The 20444-nt window shown below is 46.0% G+C and overlaps 1 protein-coding gene across 2 annotated transcripts in view; it reads right to left on the bottom strand.

Moving 5' to 3' along the window:
* Positions 1-16414: 16414 nt before the first annotated feature.
* The window catches only part of FGFR4 (fibroblast growth factor receptor 4), a 37063-nt gene continuing 33033 nt past the window's right edge, over positions 16415-20444 (bottom strand). For both annotated transcript variants that reach the window (XM_043983545.1, XM_043983544.1), the window contains exons 14-18: positions 19900-20022; positions 18454-18524; positions 17835-17972; positions 17539-17644; positions 16415-17005 (exon numbers count right to left, since the gene is read on the bottom strand). In XM_043983545.1, the coding sequence (XP_043839480.1) occupies positions 16850-17005; positions 17539-17644; positions 17835-17972; positions 18454-18524; positions 19900-20022 (594 nt within the window). In that variant the 3' untranslated portion in view covers positions 16415-16849. The remainder of the gene's footprint in view (positions 17006-17538; positions 17645-17834; positions 17973-18453; positions 18525-19899; positions 20023-20444) is intronic.

Genomic DNA, 20444 nt, shown 5'->3' with positions numbered 1-20444 from the left:
CATAGTGGCTGATTTAATAATGTTTATTGACTGATGATCAGGGATTGGACAGCAGAAATTCATGGAAGACATTGCTCATTTGCTGGATTTCAAAACTGAGATCCAAAAATATCTCCATAGGAACAAGAGGCAAAGATGAAATTTGATTAAGGATAAATATAAAGTCCTATTCTTGGTTTAAAAAAAATTCAACAAAGACAATATGAAAAAGACTTGCATGTATATAGTATATAAATGTATACATATATGCTCTCATATAAGCATATATATGTATATATGTACAGACCACTCCTGGAAGATTCTGTATAGCTCTGGATACACTATTTTATTTTTCTACTTGTATTTGTATTTGTATTTATTTATTTATTTTTGTGGGGGGCAATGAGGGTTAAGTGACTTGCCCAGGGTCACACAGCTAGTACATGTCAAGCATCTGAGGCTGGATTTGAACTCAGGTCCTCCTGAATCTAGGTCTGATGCTTTATCCACCTCACCACCTAGCTGCCCCCTGGATACACTATTTTAGAAAGAATCTTGGAAAACTGGATGGGTTATCATGGTCAAATAATTCATTATTCACTGGCCAATGTAATGGCAAAGAGCCTCCTCATCCTTAGCTAGCCTGCTCTTTTGACAGTTGCTCCAGTCAATCACTGGTAATGTGGAGAGTACTGACTGTGGATCTGAGTTTAAATCCTGCCTCTGATCTTTATGCCTGTGTGATTTTGGACAAGTCACTAAACCTCCTGTTTCTTTATATGTATATTGAGGGAGGTTGGACTAGGTGGTCTCTGGGGTCCCATTTAGCTCTTAATATATGATTCCTTGATCCAGCCTCAGACCCTGGGCAAGTCACTTAACCCTCAATGCTCCGCAAAAACCCCCAAACAAACAAAAAAAAACCGTATGATTCCTTGATTCTGTGGTCACAGTTGAAACCTTTCCAGTTCAATAGGACCTGCCAGAGCTTCCATGGACTTTGAGTTTTCAGGGACATCTGAGAGCCACAATAAGCCATCGGAATGTTGAAAGAGCCAGAGGGAAAAAAAAGAAAGAAAGAGCCAGAGGAAGGCTTTTTTGCCTGCTAGGTAGATCCTAGGTAGTCATGAATAGATTGAGATAAACTCTGTGGAAAGCTAAATCTATATCGATGACATCACACAGATCTATTGAAGTGTATGCAATAAAGACTAGTGGGATTGTGAGAAAACTGGAAATCATGATATATAAGTGTATCAGTTGAAGAAAATAATGATACTTAGCTTAGAGAAGAGACCTAGGGCAGCATGAGCAGTAACTAGCATGAGGCTTTGTCACAGGAGGCCACTATGCCGGGGAGGGAGGGTTATGTCTCCTCCCTAGGGTAACTACTGTCTTACCTCTCTATCTAGCAATCTTCTGTTGACACATTACAAACATGGTAGCCCAGACACTACTGTGGGGTCCTAGCATCAGAACTACAGGAATCATTCCTCTGTCAAAGGAAAAATAAACAATACTAATAATGTACCCTGCAATTTAGGTTAAAGTTCTTCAGAAACAATTTTATTGAATTTAATATTACTCATGTTTAGCTGAGAGGAAGAGACAAAGACAGAAATCAAAAGAGATAGAGATGTTCCAAGTGGTTGAGCATCTTTGGTTAATATGAATATATGGATCGCCTGGATTTGATGGAAGTACCTTATTATCCAAAAGTATTTTTTATGAAACCCTAGGTTAGTAGGAGCAAATTGCCCTTCAACTGAACTCCAAACCAAACCCAGATAGCTAGCTGATAAAAGTCCCTACCTGGTGAATTCTTTCCTCAGGATAAGTAAGTTCTTATCTTATGGGGAAATCTGGGTGTCCTCATCCTTGCCAAACCCTTTTTTGGAATCCTGTAATCTTATCCTGATGCTTCAGTATTTCCTCCATACTTGCTATAACTGAAATTGTTAAACTGCCTTTGCTTCTGTATCATACTATTGAAACTGATAACAATCTGTAACCCATAGACAAAAAACCCCTTATATAACCTCAGAAAGAGGGAGTCCCTGAGTCCTTTTGGGAAGGGTCTCCACATAATCATGGTTCTTTCTTCTTGGGACAAAATAAATTGTTATTATGTTTTTCCTGTCTGTCTCTGATCTGGTTTCTGAGAGGTACCTACTTCTGGTAGGAGAGGCAGAAATAGCCTTCTCTGATCTGGGTGAACGAATTATAGGAGATATTATTGATGTCTCTGACCTGTTTATTATCTTGTAGGAGGATGGGTATGAAAACTATAATTAAATTTTCACTTTCAACTAGTCCACCATAGCAATTTTTACTGTTTCTGGGAGTACTTTCTTATTCTCCTATTTCTTAAGGGAAAACTTTAAATTTAACCCCCCCCCCCAATTTGGTATCAAATAATTGGAATGCAATCATATAATTTTGAACCAAGTTCTAATACATTTATAGAGAGCTATGTTGGAGTCTTGTGTGATGTCCTCTGCCCCAAGATGATTTTGTTATGGGGGAAATAACATTCATAGCAATCTATATGGAAAAGTTAATAGGTTAAAAACAGTAACATTCCTGAATAGTTACCATTCAGCTCTTCTCTGGACCATTCCCCTTAAGGACTAAAAAGAATTCCTTCTTGGGGCCGCTATGTGGTGCAGTGGATAAAGCACCAGCCCTGGATTCAGGAGGACCTGAGTTCAAATGACACTTACTAGCTACGTGACCTTGGGCAAATCACTTAACCCTCATTGACCTGCAAAAAAAAAAATGCTTCCACACCTCAGTGGCTCTTCTCCAAATCCTGCACACCAAGATCCCACCAGGTTGTCCCCCTTCTCCAAAGTGCAACCTAAAGACCTCTGGACCTTCCAATTTGTCCTACCACTGATCTAAGGACCAGCTCCTACTCTTTCCTTCAATCCACTTGGGAGTTAGTTCTATGGGAACAAGGACTGTCTCTCTTTTTGTATTGGCATTCCCAGCCCTTAGCATGTGCTTGACACATAATAAGTGCTTAATGAATATGTTTCCATTCCTTTCTGTCTGCTTGAAGCTGTGCTAGGCACTGGGGAATATAAAGACCAAAACATTTAACAGTCCTTACTCTCTCTCTTTTTTTTTCTAGGCAATGAGGGTTAAGTGACTTGCCCAGGGTCACACAGCTAGCAAGTGTCAAGTGTCTGAGGCCAGATTTGAACTCAGGTCCTCCTGAATCCAGGGCCAGTGCTTTATCCACTGCGCTGCCCCAACAGTCCCTACTCTCAAGGAGCTTATATTCTATTGGACCTCAAGGAAGCTATGTCATTGCTGAATATCAGCCCCTAGGAAAAACTCTCCTACATGTTTTCCGGGTGATTTTTGTTGTTGCTATTATTGTTCAGTCATATAAGTTGTGCCTGACTCTTTGTCACCCCTCTTGGTGTTTTCTTGGCAGAGATACTGGAGTGGTTTGGGTTTGCCATTTCCTTCTCCAGCTTATTTTAGAGATGATGAAACTGAGGCAAAGAGTTAAGTGACTTGCCCAGGGTCTAAGGCCAGATTTGAAGTCAGGAAGATGAATCTTTCTGATTCCAGGCCTGGAGCTCTATGTACTGTGCCAAGTAGCTGCCCTTTCCAGTTATTACAAGATTGCTATTATGTCCTCCCTACATTTTCTCTTTAGTACATTAAATATAATAAATTAGAATATTTGCTCTCATTTGCATAGTGCTTTAAGGTTTACAGAGTGATTTCCTTTGATTGAGGCAGCCAGGTGGTACAATGAATAGAGCCTTGGACCTGAGTTGACACCTACTAGCTGAGTGACCCTGGGCAACTGACTTGGCTTTTGTTCACCTCAGTTTCCTTACCTATAAAATGGGGAATAAATTTATGTGACACTTACCTCCCAGGGTTGTTGTGAGGATAGATTGAGATAATATTTATAAAATGCTTTGCAAACCTTAAATCTTATATGTAAATGCCAGCTATTACCTCCTCACAGCTACTCTGGGAAACAGGCAACATATTATTATAGGTCACACAGTAAGCAGCAGATGTTCTGTCTCCAATCCCAGTGCTTTTCCCAATATTACCACACTTCTTCCCCTTAATGATTGTCGATGCTGTTGTTGAGTTATTCAGTCATGTCTGACTCTTTGTGACCCCACTTGGGGCTTTCTTGGCAGAGATAGTGTGGTGGTTTGCCATTTTCTTTTCCAAATCATCTTACAGATGAGGAAACTGAGGCAAACAGGGTTAAGTGACTTGTCCAGGGTCACACAGCTTGTAAGTGTATGAGGTGAGATTTGAACTCAGGCCCTCCTGACTCCAGGGCTAGTGCTTCATCTACTGTGCCACCTTCCTGCCCCCCAATGTCATATAGCTGGTAAGTGGAAGAGCTGGGATTTAAATCCAGGTACTTACTTGCTCACTAAGCAGCTAGGTGGTGTTGAGCCAGAAGTCAGGAAGACCTGAGTTCAAATTTAGCCTCAGGCACTTACTACCTATGTGAACCTGGGCAAGTCACTTGACTTCTGTTTGTCTTAATCCACTGGAGAAGGAAATGGCAAACCCCTCCAGTATCTTTGCCAAGAAAACCCCACGGACAGCACTGGCATGATTTGGTCCACAGGATCACAAAGAATCAGACATGACTGAACAACAACCTGTTCACCAAATCCAGCATTCTTTCCACTATTCCAGATTGCCTTACACCCCTGTTCTTTAATCCATCCTCATCTAATATGATTTCCCATTCTCTAAGCATCCTGATCATCCTTCCTAAACTTTTGTCCCCTAAAATCCTCATCTTAACTCTGCCCTAATCTTCTCTCCCTAACCCTGAGCTTGGAATCTTATTCCTTTTTTTTTTTTTTTTTGTGAGGCAATTGGGGTTAAGTGACTTGCCCAGGGTCACACAGCTAGTAAGTGTCAAGTGTCTGAGCCGAATTTGAACTCAGGTCCTCCTGACTCCAGGGCTGGTGCTCTATCCACTTTGCCACCTAGCTGCCCCTAACCTTGTCTTTAAAAACATTTTTTTTTTTGGCAAAGTACTTTCTTCACAAAAACTCTGTGAAATGGGTAGTAGAAGTATTCTTATTTGAACCCATCTCTTCTAAGTAAGTGAATCTGATGGTTAAATTGGATTTTGAGTGAAACACCATTGTTTGCCAGGGCATTCTGATTGATCCTGTAATTGTAGAATGGGACAATCAGCTTGAGGCAGAGTGCCTCACTGGGCCGATTCCAGGTCAGCTAGGTTATGGAGAGGTGAAATATATCTGAGTGAGAAATGTCTCTAGCTAAAAGGATTGGCAGGGTAAGTCAATCTAGGTCCACAGAATTGTAACTAGATATAATAGCTTAGAAATTAAATTCCTTTTAGTCTGGGCCTGATTTTTCCTGCATTTTTTCCCTGTGGTGTTATTTCTTCATTTGTGGAGTCTTCTTTTATCTTGTCAATAAATCCTAGAAATGTACTTTTGTGATGAATGTGAAGAGATTGGGGCAGAAGGGAATGATGAAAGTGGGTGTTAAGACCAAGGCATCCTGGGGGCGGCTAGGTGGCGCAGTGGATAGAGCACCGGCCCTGGAGTCAGGAGTACCTGAGTTCAAATCCGACCTCAGACACTTAACACTTACTAGCTGTGTGACCCTGGGCAAGTCACTTAACCCCAATTGCCTCACTAAAAAAAAAAAAAAAAAAAAAAAAGACCAAGGCATCCTAGAGATGGTAACATGTTGGTTAGAAGGGAGAGAGGGTATCAGGGATTGGGGAGGGAGGGTTAGGGCAGGGCACCCAAGCAGACTTTGGAGCCAGAAAGGTCAGGAGGCTTGGAATACTTCTTATAGGGAGCAGTTTAGGGATCATGAAAGTTTAGAAAGTAGTAAATGGTAAAGACTTTGGGATCCAAGAATCCAAAGGACACTCAGCCTAAGATGGAGGGCTTGACTAACCTGTTACACGTAGTGGTAGTAATGAGACACCAATAACTTAACTAATCGGTACTACCAGAAGTAGGACCCGTAGCTTAGGGAAATAGAGATAGGAGTTGTTTTGTTGTAGTTTTTAACATACTCCTGAACCTGACTCTGGGCTCCTGGAGGATTGTTGGGAGGGGAGTAGAGGGACCAGGACCTAGCATTCCCATCCCCCCTTTCCTCCTCCCTATTTGAGAATATTCTCCTGAGGCCAAGCGAGGAGGGGAGAGAAGGGAGAGGAAGGAGGGGGACAGGAAGGAGAGGGGGTGTGAAAGAAGAGAGTGGATGGAGCCAGGCCCAGTGAAGAGCTTGGTGGATTAGGACAATCCGTTCTGGCCTGACATAGAATATTGGGAATGTGGAACAAGCACACCCTGTGCCAGGGCTCCCATACACGCCATCATTCTTCCTCTCTTCCCCAGCCAAGACCTTGACCTGGGGGGGAAGTTGGTGACGGGCTGGGGCTGGGGCTCTTCTGATGGGAATCAGAACAAGGAAGGCCCAGCTCCAAGCCCAAATTCTCAGTAGTAGTAGTAGGAGAAGCCAGGCTGCAGCATGGACCCCAACCCGGCTGTCAGGATAGCACAAAGGGTCTGTGAAGGCAGGATACTGGAATCACTGTGGACTATTCTGGCTGTAGGTCCTCCAAACATTGGTCCTTCTCCCATTTCCCTGGAAACTGTATTGGGCAAAGAGTTCAGATTCAGAAAATCTGGTTTCAAGTCCTAGTTGTCATTTACACTCTTTGGCCAGTTACTTTCTGTCTCTGGGCCTCAATTTTCTCATCAACAGAATGGAGATAATAACGCCTGCTATTAACCTCCCTTACATGGTTCAAGTGCCAGTTTTGCCACTTATTAATTCTGGGACCTTGGGGAAATCATTTGAACTCAATTCCACAAAGTTATATAAGTTCATGTTCAATGATAATGATATTTCAGAAGTGCTTCAAGACTTGTACAATATACTCCCTCACAACAACCTTATGAGGCAAGGTATAGTAAATGTTATTATACTTAGTGTAGAGATGAAGAAACAGGCTTAGAGAGATGGAATAATACGGCATAGCCAAAAGGAAAAAAAGCACCGAATGCAGAATTAGAGAACCTAGCCTTGAATGCTTCCTCTTCTGTTTTTCTGTTTTTGTTTTTGTTTTTTAATTTTTAGTGAGGCAATTGGGTTGTGACTTGCCCAGGGTCACACAGCTAGTAAGTGTCAAGTGTCTGAGGCCAGATTTGAACTCAGGTACTCCTGACTCCAGGGCCCGTGCTTTATCCACTGCGCCACCTAGCTGCCCCACTTCTTCTTCTGTGTACTCCGTATGTGACCTTGGGCAAGTTATTTCAACTTGACTTGAATTTCTTCTGTAAAAGAAAGGCATTGGACTAGATGCCCTTTAAAGTCCCTTTCTGGTTCTAAATCTATGGACCATGTTGAATCTCTGGGCAAGTTACTGGGTTGGCTCACTGAAGATCAGTTTCCTCATCTGTAAAATGGAACTTAGAATACTTATCCTACTTACCTCCCAAGGTTATAGGGAGAACTGAATGTCATAATGTGAGTTAAAGGACTGGACTTTGTAAACTGGACAACATGATGTAGATGTGAAGCGAATCGCTGGGTCATCTAGCCAACCGATGGCAGAGCTGCGGCTGGATGTAAGGCCTCGAACTTAAGTCTGACAAGACCAGCCAGTAAGGACCAGTATCTACTGGTCTCTGAGGGGAGGAGGCGGGCTGCAGAGAGTGGGCAGTTTTGGAGGTGAGGGACGTATCCTCTTTCCATCCAGGACCAGCAGCCACCCTTAACCTCTCTCTCCCTGTTATAGCTGTGTGTGAAACTGATGTTCTCCATCTAAGCCCCACATGTCATTTGGAGGAACCATTGTAAAAAACCTTATATTAAATACTTATTGTTTGCCCAATCCTTCTCCCCATGCTGGGAGAGATACCAGTGTTAGAGGCAGCTAGGTGGCACAGTGGATAGAGCATTGGCCCTGGAGTCAGGAGGACCTGAGTTCAAATCCAGCTTTAGACACTTGACACTTACTAGCTGTGTGACCCTGGGCAAGTCACTTAACCCCAATTGCCTCACAAAAATATATATATAGAGAGAGATACCAGTTTTAGATAAACTTTTAGTCCAGTAGGTGTGTGGTTCAGTAGAAAGAGGGAATTCTAGACCTACAGAATGGTATAAATAAAGATTCAGAGACAGAAAAATGCTGGGTGGGTTTAGAGAATCAAGGAGTTTGGCTGAAGCATAGAATGAGAGGAAGGGAGTAACATGAGACAGGGCAGGAAATATAATCAAGCTGTGGAGGGCCTTGAATGCCAGATCAAGGAATCTGAGCTTGATTTAGTAGGGAACTAAGAACAATGAAGGGCAGCTATGTGGTGCAGTGGATAGAGTAGTGCTGGCCCTGGAGTCAGGAAGACCAGAGTTCAAATCCAGCCTCAGACAATTACTACCTGTGAGACTCTGGGTAAGTCACTTTGCCTCAGTTTCCTCATCTGTAAAATGAGCCAGAGTCCAGTATGTTTGCCAAGAAAGCCCCAGATGGAGTCACAAAAAGTCGTAAGCAACAAGGAAGAATGATGATGTTTGAGTGGAGGAGTGACATTGACCCTATCCATGGTACACATGTTCAGCTTGATTTTAAGCATGCTGAGTTTGAGGCATCAGGGGAACATTCAGATGGCGATGGCCTCCAGCAGACAGGTGAAGATATGGATTTAGAGTGCAGAAGGGAGCTCAGAGCAGAAGTGAGTGAGTGAGAGGGATGGGAGTGTATGTAGAGAAAATACAAGGGCTCAGGCTGGACCTCGGGGGAACACCTACATGAAATCATAAATTTAGAGCTTGAAGAACCTCAGAAACCATTCAGTCCCTGGTTCTCCCCGCATTAAAAAAATTTTTTTTGTGAGGCAATTGGGGTTAAGTGACTTGCCCAGGGTCACACAGCTAGTAAGTGTCAAGTGTCTGAGGCTGGATTTGAACTCAGGTCCTCCTGAATCCAGGGCCAATGCTCTATCGACTGTGCCACCTAGCTGCCCCCTCCCTGAATTTTACAGACAAGGAATGAGGTCCAGAGAGGATGACTTGTCCAAGGTAACACAGGTAGTAAAGAGACGAGGCAGGACTTGAACACACGTCCTTTGACCCTGGAGGCAGTGCTCTCTAACCACTGTACCACACTGTCTTCAAAAATGCAGGGGTTGGGAAGGGGATGAAGAGTCAAAGGAAGGACAGACACAGGGCATCTGCTCCCTGGCTTGTCTGCCTCTGCCTGGGACCCTTCATGGCTCAGTGACCCTTTCTCCTTGGCCTGTCTATCTTGCAGCTGGTTCAATCCTTCATTCCCAGGCTGAGCTCATTCCACTGGCCTGGAGCCAGATGCCAGCAGCTGGCCCCAGCCCCCGAGGGAAAGAACCTCTTCTCTTCCAGCTGCTAGACCTGCAAGCCCTTGAAAGGAGGGGGCAGTGAACCTTGGAGTAGGGTCGCAAGGTGCACTCAGCCATCTCCTGGCTCCCTGTCAAGTTGTTCTAATTTCTAATGTAAGAATTAACCCCATTTTACAAAAGAAGCAATTGAGGCTTAAGAAAAAGAAGGGACTTTCCCAGTCTTATGCAGACCTGCTTTACTTACTCCAAGGTTCCCACCAGATGGACCAGGATAAAGGACCAGGTTCAGCTTGTTCATCAACCTGGCTTTTGGGACCTTCAGCTTAGGTGGCAACTCAGGGCCCAAGATGAGGCTCTTTCCCTATCCAAATAGGATAATAGAATCTTTATATCTGCAAGGGACTTCAGAAGCCCTGCAGTCCAACCCTTTCATTTTACAGGAGGAAACTGAGGCTCATAGCTGGCAAATGATCTCCATAAAGTCATACATTGTCTCTCAAACTACAGGGAAGCAATTTTGCTCCCTGACCACTTGATGGAGCTTGTGCCATGCTGTGCTGAAGATACTGCAGAGGGTTTCAGGTAGGCTGTGTAGTAGTGCAGTAGGAAGTACCCTGGACTCAGCTGTGTTAGAGCCAGCTTGACTAGAGAGCTGATTGTTAAAATTTCATTATGAGCATTTACACTGCTGAAATTGGCAAACACTACCTATCAGTGCTTGGTTTGTTAGGTTGACTGTCTAGACCTAAGAAAGTGATGGAGAAAATCTTAATAATGCAGACTAAACTTAAATGTGTTTGTGTGTGTATACACACACATATGTATATTTTTACATAAGTGTGTGTATATTTTCCAGAGCCAGTTGTTAAACATTTACCAGCATACCCTTACGTAGACTGGAATTCAAGAGACCTGTGTTTGGGTCCTAGTTCTGACACTTGTTAGCTAAATAGTCTTAGGCATTCACCTTGGACTTCACCTCCCCGAAATTCAGTTTTGGCTATTGTAAAAAGGGAGATAACAATGTTCATGCTTCTTCCCTTGCTGGGTGTTGGGTAGAAAGTGATTTGCAAACCTTGAAGCATTATAAATCTGTGAGCTAGGATTCTAATGAGATGGAGGCAGGGGAGAAGCCCAGGCTGCCCAACTTGGACACCTTGCATCAAATACTTTATCCAATACAGAGTAGGCTGTAAGAGAGTTGGACCCATCCTGCTCCTTCCCAGCTAATCTGTTTATTGATCCCATCCCATCTCACTCCATTTCATTTCATGAAATGTGTATTTGTTGGTCCTATCCCATTGCTTTTCATTCCATCCCATTAATGTGTTTATCGAACCCATCCTATACTCTAACCCTTTTCATTTATTTACTTATTCCGTCTTCTCCCTATCCAATATTTTATTGATTCTTTCCTTTCCAGTGCCATTTATGCTGTGTATATGGATCTTATGTTATCCCATTTCATCTCATCCCATGAAATTTGTGTTTATTGATCTTACCCCATATCTTCCCATCCCTCACAATGAGTTTATACATCTCATGTCATCCTACTCCTTTGGATTCAGTCTGTGTGCCCACTCTAGAAGCAGTGAGGGAGCTGGATAAGATGCTAAATACAGTGAGGTTTCAGAGGAGGGAGATGGGTTTCAGCTGGAGTGTTCAGAGAAGGTCATTAGTCTTAGGCAGTGGTGAGTGGTAGAGTGTCCAGAGAAAGGGAGGTGATGATTCCATTACTGTCTGGTGTCTGGGTCTGATGCCATCTGGAATACTGTGCTTGCTTCTGAGTATCACATGCACAAAAAGACAACCAGTATGGGGACAGGGCTGTAGACCGTGTTAGAGAAAGACTGGCTGAAGGAACTATGAGCGTCAAGCCTAGGGGTTGGGGGAAGTGGAGTGACATGCACCCTTTTCATGGGGAAGATCCATATGCCCTCAGAAAGGGAGAACAAGGAGCCATTGGCGAGTGACAGTAGGAGAATGGCAGAGACAGATTTGAGTTCAATTTAAAGAGAAGCTTCCCATCAATTAGAGTGTCCGAGAGTGAGATGAATGTCCTGTCTTGGCTGATAGTGAGTTCTCTGTCACTAGAGATCTTTGAGCAGACTCTGGATGACTATTTGTTGGGAGATTTTCTAGAGGGGATTCCAGTCCAGGTCTTTAGGTTGGACTCCTAAGGACCCTTCTGGCTCAGGGATTCTATGAGTGTCTGAAGGCTCCCTGGAAGAGGTGTGACCAAGCCTTAAAGACTGGGTGGGGGATGGGGGAGTGGCTAGGCAGCATTCAGTGTGGCATATTTCGGATGGATGGAGGAGAGAGAGAACAGCATGAGCAAAAACATGGAGCTGGGAAATGATTATTTGGGGAGGAGACAGAGATAAAGTTGTGGCTGGGGCGGGTGGTAGTGACAAACTGTAGAGGGCCTAGAAAAGGCCAGTTTTGGTTAGTCAATAAGGTAGCGCTATATCTTTTTAAGCACAGGCATGGAGGCAGCTAAGTGGCTCAGCAGATAGAGTACTGGGCCTGGAATCAGGAAGACCTCAGTTCAAATTTGGCCTTAGACACTAGCTGTGTGACCCTGGGCAAGTCACTTGACTTATTTAGGAAATGGCAAACCAGTCTAGTATCTTTGCCAAGAAAACTCCAAATGGGGTCATGAAGAGTTGGACATGACTGAACAACAAAAATAACATTTTAATCAGACCTGCATGCACATTGCTACCTGGATGATCCTGGGCAAGTCACTTAACCTCACTGAGTCGCAATTTCCTTATCTGTAAAGTTAAGGAGCTGGATTAAGTTGCCTTCCAGTTTTTTTGTTTTGTTTTGTTTTGTTTTTTTGCAGGGCAATTGGGGTTAAGTGACTTGCCCAGGGTCACACAACTAGTAAGTGTTAAGTGTCTGAGGCCAGCTTTGAACTCAGGTACTCATGAATCCAACACCGGTGCTCTATCCACTGTGCCACCTAGCTGCCCCAAGTTTCCTTCCAGTTTTAAAAATCCTAGAGTCCTAATCTTAGCATTTTCAGGGTTGAATAATTGTTGAGAGGAACTGGAACCAAAGAGAGAATTGAGAAGGCTGCTGCAGTAATCCAGGGGAGGGTTGATGAGAGCTTGGTGATGAGGATGTTGGCACTGAGAATGGAGAGGAGGTGAAGAGACATCTTGGAGCAAGAATTGCCAGAACAGACTGGATGTGGGGTAAGGAGCAAAGGAGTCCAATAAGACTGGGATTTTTAGCCTGAGAATCTGGGAAAGCAGTGATGCATGTAATCATTAGAAACTGAGAATGTGGAAGGAGAAGCAGTTTTGGGGCAGGGGAGAAGATGAATAATTTGTCTGGGACCTGTTGAATTTGAGATGCTGGTTGATATCCAGGTAGAGACAATAATGCAGTTTTGTATCACCTCCGGGTTTCCAGAGGCACTTTCCCCACAAACTCCATGAGGGAAGTATTATTATTCCCCAAGGAACTGAGGCTCAGAGAGAAGTGACTTGTCCATTGTCACACAGCTGCTAAGGGCTAGAACTGAACCTTGACCGCAGCTCCTCGAACTCTAAATTCAGTGTTCTTCCCTCTCTATCTATCCCTCCCTATAGTCAATGTCCAACAGTCAGAAGTTGTGGCCCTGGGGCTCAAGAGAGAAGTCAGAAAATGAAACCAGGCAGATTTCAGAAAAATCCGGAAAGACTTACATGAACTGATGCAAAGTGAAATGAACAGAAACAGGAGAACATTGAACATAGTAATAGCAATACTGTACAATGATCTACTGTGAATGACTTAGTTATTTCCAGCAATACAATGATCCAAGACAGTTCTGAAAGATTTATGATGAAAGGTGCTGTCCATCTTCAGAGAAAGAACTGGTAGAGCCTGAATTTAGATGAAAGGTACTTTTTCTTTGTGTGTTTTCTTTAGCAGCATGACTTATATAGAAATGTGTTTTGCATGACTACACATGTATAACCTATGTCAAATTGCTTGCCTTCTCAATGTGGAAGAGGAGACAGAGAATTTGGACTCAAAATTTGAAGAAAGAATGTTAAAATTGTTTTTACATGTTATTGGGAAAAATATTAAATTACAAAGAAAAAAAAGAGAGGTCAGGACTGGACATAGAGATTTGGGAATCATCTCAAAGATATGAGTGTAGATGACTTTACTAGTCAAGCAAAAGAGAGAAGAGAAAGAAGAGAAAGAAAAGGGTATAGTACCTATACTTAGGGATTGGCAGAAAAAATCAGAATGCCAGGCACAAGCTTCAGAATAATTTCCAAGGTGCAGATTGTGAACCAAAAGGCTAATCCATCCTTGAACCTGTTTATATTCAGATCATCTCACCCATATCCATCTTATAACTAATGAGGTCCATGTTTATGTCTTGCTGTAATGGAGGAGGGAGACTTGGGGACCAGAACATTAAATGCTGGAATTGGACAGATGAGACCTGGGTTTGAATCTTAGCCCTCATAATTAGTAGCTATGTGAGGACTGGCAAGGTTATCTAGCCTCTCCAAGTCTTAATTTTCCTCATCTATAAAATGGGAAACAATAATAATTGAACCACTTAACCTCCTAGGGCAATGAGGGTTAAATGACTTGCCCAAGGGTCACACAGCCAATAAGTGTCAAGTGTCTAAGGCCGGATTTGAATTCAGGTACTCCTGAATGTAGGGCCAGTGCTTTATCCACCCTCCTAGGGCTTTTGTGGGGAAAGGGCTTTGTAAATCTTTAAAGAATTCTACAAATATGAATTATTAGTTCTGGGTCACATGATTTTGGACAAATCACTTGTGCCTGAAGCCCAATTGCTTCTTCTACAAAATGGAGGTAGTAATCCTGTTCTTCTGCTCTCCTATGGCAGTTGGGAAGGTTCCAGTGAGATAATAAGGCTGATTGGAATAGTGTAGGAAGTTCTGGTGGACCTTGAAGTCAGAGGATTTAGAACCACAAGGGACCTGCAGGTCCATCCCAAGCCTGTTAAAGATGAGGAAATTCAGACTGCTCTCAGTCAGAACTTGAACTTCATACTTGGCTCTGACTGTGTGATGCTCACGGGCTCATTGTGGGGAGAATCTAGAAGTGTGCAGGAATGAGAAGGGCTGGTAATGTGGGCCGAGCTCTGTAAAGTGCTCTCAGCACGCCGAGTGTGTCTGGAGGCTGGGGTTCCTCCATCCAGGCCTTTCACACCCCTGAAGATGGTCTTTGCTGGGTCTTCCAAGCCTGAGGGAGAGTGCTGGAAGAAGGCTACCACGAGGGGGCCATCATCTGCACACTGGGCCCGGGCTCCCTCGACTACAGGACGGCTGGGCAGCAGCTGCCATTGGGACTTTCATGGGGCAGGGGCAAAGCAGAGAGAGGAGATCCAAGGGATCAGGGCCCAGGGAAACCTGATCCATCCTTTGAGAATAAGGACGTGCTGCCTGGCCCAGCCTGAGCTGAAACCCCAGCCCAGGACTCAGGGACAGGAACAGCTGTGGCCTAGGCCCCCCACACCGCCCTACGCCTCCTCCCACACTCCAGGCTGCTTGGTGCCCAGGAGGCTGGCCAGGTGGTGGGCGGGGCAGGCGGGCCATCCCCAGGAGCCTGTAGTCGAAGCTGACTTTCCCAGCGTGGGAGCAGCAGAGCCAGTGGGCTCAGTTTCAGACCTGGCTAGGCTTCCTGGTCACGCTGGGTTAATGGGGCGGCTGAGTTAATACCAAACAGATGGGGGAGGATTGTGGGCATGGGTGGAGTTGATGTGGGGGGAGGGTCCTATCCCAACTGTCCCTGACCAGATCCCACGGGAACAGGATCTCACACCCTGCCCCAGCTCCTAGTCCCCAGGAGCACAGTTCAGTGTCAAAGACTAGCCCACATCACAGACATACATGTAGATAGGCACAGATAATCACAGGACCTAGAGCTGAAATGAACCTTGGAACATAGAATGTTAGAGCTGAACAGAGCCTTGAAATATACAGAATGGAAAGTCAGAGCTGGGAGAGTCCTTAGAACTGAAGTGGAATGAACCTCAGAAGAGAGAACAAGATATTAGAAGTGTGTGGGAAATTTGGAATCTTGACTCTTGTAATTTGTAGCTGTGTGAGGACTGGCAGGTCCCCTAAACCTCTCCAAATTTTAATTTTCCTTATCTGTAAAATGGATACAATAATAATTGCTTCACTCACCTCCTAGGCATTCAAGATGTATGGGAGAGGCAGCTAGGTGGCGCAGTGGATAAAGCATGGGCTCTGGATTCAGGAGGACCTGAGTTCAAACCCCGCCTCAAACACTTGACACCTACTAGCTGTGTGACCCTGGGCAAGTCACTTAACCCTCATTGCCCTGCAAAAAACCCCCCAAAACCCCAAACCACCAAAAAGATGTATGGGAAATTTGGAATGTAGAAAATAGAATGTCAGAGCTGGAAGAGACCTGAGAACATCTTGCCCAGTCCATTCATTGTAGAGAAGAAACAGGGCTGGTGAAGGGAGGTCACACAGTAAGTTAATGCTAGAACCCAGAAAGATGACCATGGATGAAAGACATACAGCCATGAGTGAGCTGGCCCAACATAGTCAGTTTAAGAGACTTCTGGGGTGGAGAGAAAGAGGTTTCCAAGAGTTAATCCAGGCACTGACCTCAGCAGGAACATGTCTAGAACCAGGAAAAGATACTCCTGAGCTAGATCTCAGGCCGGCCTAATCCAACCTTGCCCTCCTCTGATGAGGAGAAAGACTGCTGGGAGGGAGTCTAGAGTGCTGGGCTCCTAGTCCCAGCTCTGCCAATGACTTGCCGACCTTGTATGACCTTGGACAAATCCCTTCCCCTCCCCATGCCTGGAGAAGCACAGAGGCTGAAGGGAATGCAACCGGATTCTTGGTCAGTCCTTTCATCTTTGCCCCCCAATGTCTTAAGAGTCACCTGTTGCTGCCAGGCTTCCTTCCTACTCCCTCTTGCCTCCCCTGGGCCTATCCCACTCTGCCAAGCCTCAATTCCATCCCTCAGGCTATAGTTTCTCACCCCCAAGCCCTAATCTTGCCCTAGGGCAAAAGCCAGGCATGCAAAGATGTATTCCAAAAAATAATTTATCAAAGGTCATATATATATATGCATAGACACATTATGTACATCAACATTCCCTGGGGTCAAGGGAAGGGGAAAGGAAGGGAGGGAGAAGGGAGAAGAGGGGAGGGGAGGGCAGGAAAGGCTTTAGGCAGGGTTGGGTCCTTCCAGGGACAACTTCAGGTGGAAAGGACCTGTGTCTGTTCCTTAGTGATACTGGGCTCTGGTTTAAAAACAAAAAAAAAATCAAGGCACAACTGTATTGAATAGGCAGCCATCCAAGGTCAGGCCTAGTCTTCCCCTTCTTAGGGGATGAGCAGGGACCAGAGAGAAAGTCCTAAGGCAGAGTCAAGTTCTTGAGATCAGAAACAGAGCCCAAGAGCAGGGTATTCATTCATTCATATCACTGCCGTCTCGGTTCACAGCTGGTTTGGTTCACCTCATGTCCTTACACTGTGGTAAGTGAAGGGGCTTGGGCCCAGACTCCCTGGAGCCAGGGGCTCATGGGTGAAAACAGAGTCATTGGAAGAGCAAGTGCTGCTGGTGTCCTCGCCCGCTGGGGAGTACTGCTCAAAGGGCATCGAGAGGTCCAGGTACTGTGGCAAGGAGGAGAGAGGAGAGGTGGTCTTAGCTCTGCTGGCCCATGAGGAAAACGAGGTCTACTCTGGTTCTCCTGGAGGCTCCACCCCACACCTGCTCTCTCTGACCTCAGAGACCCAACCCTAGGCAGGTTCTGGGCCTCTTCTTTCTCTCTCCCTCCTTTCAACCATAGTATCCTGATGGATCCCAGAGAGAGAGAGGCTGGGTTCCTTCCTTACTGTGCCTAGGTCCTCTATCTGGCTTGGGGTGGGGACCCAGCTAGAAGAGGGAGAAATAAAATAATAAAAACAATAACTTCCATTTCCATAGCACAAACCACCTTTCCTAGGATAGCCTTCTGAGGTGTGAAGGGGATTCTCTCTGTTTTACAGAGGAGGAATCTGAGGTTCAGAGAGGTTAAGGGACTAGGGCTAATGCTCTCACCCTAGCCCTTGACTGAGGCATGGGGAAAATAGTAATTGGGTGTGTTTGGGGGAGGGGAGGACAGGGAGGAGGCCAGGCCTGGGATGAGTGCCCGCCAGGTGCGCACCTCCTCAGAGATGGCTGTCAAGATCTTGTTCAGGGCCTCAACCAGTTGCTTGAAGGTGGGTCTCTGGGAGGGTATTGCGTGCCAGCACTCTCGCATCAGCATGTACCTGGGGCAGAAAGAGGGAAGGGAAGGGGTCAAGGGCCTGGAGGGGAGGAAGAAACTGTGGGCTAAGAGGGAAAGAGGAAGAAGAAAGGGGGCTCAGAGTACCAGGGGAATGAGAGGGATTATGGCTCCAAAGAAAAAAGGGCCCATGGGGGAAGGAAAGGGAGAGTTAGAGAATGGGGAGGGGGGCTCACAGCTCTGGGGGGCAGTGGGAAGGCCGGTCCATACGGTGTCCTTCTCTCAGCAGGGAGAAGAGCTCTTCTACGGGGATGCCAGGGTATGGGGAGCCACCCAGGGTAAAGATCTCCCACAGCAGGATCCCAAAGGACCACCTGGGGGAGAGACGGAGGGCAGGATCAGGAGTTAGCCTGAGCCATGAAGGAGTCTATACCGTGCCCGCTCCACCCCACCCCACCCCTGAAGATCCAGGGGAAACCATCACTGACTTCAAATTAGGAAGACTTGGACAGAGACCCCAGAGGAGGAGAGGAATGGTGGGGCTGGAAACTGGGGATCCTTGGTCTGAAACTAGGACCTCCAGGCCTAAAGATCCTAGGTTAGAGGGAAAAATAATGTACACTTGCTAAATACCTAACAACTGGCTAACTGAAACATGGTACAGAGTGATAGAACAGCAAAGCTGGAAGGGACCTTAAACATCATCCAACCCAACCCTTCCATTTTATGGAGGAGGAAACTGAGGCACAGTGAAGGCACTCACAAGTGAAGCAGAGTGACGTGCCTGGAGTCCTACAGTAAGTCAGTGGTGGAGTCAGGATTAGGGCTCAACCCTCCCACCCTCCCAGAACTTACACGTCACTCTGGTGAGTGTAGACTCGGTCGAACAGGGCTTCTGGTGCCATCCACTTGACAGGTAGGCGGCCCTGCAGTGGAGAACAGGACAAAGCTACTGATAGTCGGGGTCCCTGCCTGAGCACGGTGAGATTGCAGGTGCCCTGTGCAGGAACCTCCAGCCCTGCCTGTGATGTATTGAGAAAGGCAGCTTTGGGATGCATGTGTGTGTATGTGTGTGAGGGGGAGGGGGAGGGAAGGAGGGAGGAAGACAGAGAGAGACTGAGAGAGACAGAGAGAAGAGAGGGAGGGAAGGAGAGAGGAGGGAGAGAAAGAGAAGAGAGAGGAAGAGAGACAGAGAATCAGTAACAGAAGAGGGTGGGGGAGAGAAAGAAGAAAGAGGAAAAGAGAGAGAGTCTGAGACAAAGAAAGAAGCGGAAGAGGCAGAGGCAGAGAAAAGAGGAAGGGAAGGAAGAGAGAGACAGAATAAGAGACAGAGAAGAGGGCGGGGGAGAGAAAGAAAAGAGAGGAGAGGAAAAGAGAGACAGAATCAGAGACAAAGAGAGAAGAGGAAGGGACAGAAGAGGAAGGGAAGGGGAGAGAAGAGAGAGGGACAGAGAATCAGAAATAGAAAAGGGATGGAGTGGGAAAGAGAGAAAAAGAAGAGAGAGGGAGGGAAGAGGGAGAGACAGAAGAGGGAGGGAAAGGGAGAGAGAAAAAAGGGAGGGAAAGAGAATCAGAAACAGAAGAGGGAGGGAGTGGGAAAGAGAGAAGAGAGAGGGAGGGAAGGGGAGAGAGAAGAGGGAGGAAGGGAGGAAGAGAAAAGGGAGAGAAGGAAGAGGGAGTTGGGGCCTAGGTCACACTCCTCCAAGAACCCTAGATGGCCCTAAGCTGCCCCTTACAATGTTTTGTTTTGTTTTGTTCTTTTAGTGAGGCAATTGGGGTTAAGTGACTTGCCCAGGGTCACACAGCTAGTAAGTGTTAAGTGTCTGAGGCTGGATTTGAACTCAGGTACTCCTGACTCCAGGGCTGGTGCTCTATCCACTGCAACACCTAGCTGCCCCCGACCCTTACAATGTAACTAGAGGTGACTGTGTTGGAAGGAAGGAGAGCAGAGACAAGCAGGACTTTGGTACGGAGGGCAGCGCCGCTCTGGGGTGGCTTTGCATTCTTCAGTTTGTTGCAGGGAAAGTCTCCTGCACTGGCATGTCTTAGAAGTTGCCCAGAGTCTCAGACACAGACTATATACCAAAAGGATGGGCACTGGTGCGTCAGTCCCAAGGGAAGTCACTTCTGAGTCCTTTCCCTATTTTCTCTGCTGGGCCCGGATCGGAGGTTGAAAGCCCCTTGCATTCGGTGCTCATGGGTGCCTTTTGCAGATGGTCACCCTCCTCCGATTTCCCCTTTGCCTACGTGTCCTCCTGCCCCCTCCCCTGCCCTCTGGGCAGGCCTTCCTGGCTCACTCACGTTGCTGGTCTTCTTGTAGTAGTCAATGTCATGGACACCTCGGGCCAGGCCAAAGTCCGCGATCTTCATCACACTGTCCTCTGTAACCAGCACGTTTCGGGCAGCCAGATCCCTGTGTATGCACTGGGATGGGGGTGCCCAGGGAAAAGTCTCAGGCTGGCACCCCCTCCCCCTCATTCTCAGGCCTCTATCACAGACAGAGAGGTTGTTTTCTAAGTCTGAAGTGCCCCCCCCCCCAGCCCCTCACTATACCACAGCCTGAGCTTCCTTTTCTAGATGTGGAAACAAACATGTGACTGGAGCCTTCTACTCGGGGGTGGGGGGCATGAATAGAGAGTGCTCACCCTATCCTTCTCCAAAGGGCAAGGACATAAAAACTCAAGGTCCTTTAGAAGTGTCTTTGGAGAAACTCGGAGACAGCCATAGACATTGTAATAGAAAGAGCTCTAGATTAGTAGAATGACAAGATTTTAGAAACTGAAGAGACCACAGAGGCTGGATTGGAACCCACAACTTTTAACTCCAAATCCAGTGCTCTTTCTACC

Source organism: Dromiciops gliroides, chromosome 2 (genome assembly GCF_019393635.1).
Source record: "Dromiciops gliroides isolate mDroGli1 chromosome 2, mDroGli1.pri, whole genome shotgun sequence".
Classification (NCBI taxonomy): Eukaryota; Metazoa; Chordata; class Mammalia; order Microbiotheria; family Microbiotheriidae; genus Dromiciops; species Dromiciops gliroides.
The sequence above is the reverse complement of the archived record's forward strand: the minus strand, read 5'-3'. Positions and strand labels throughout refer to the sequence as shown.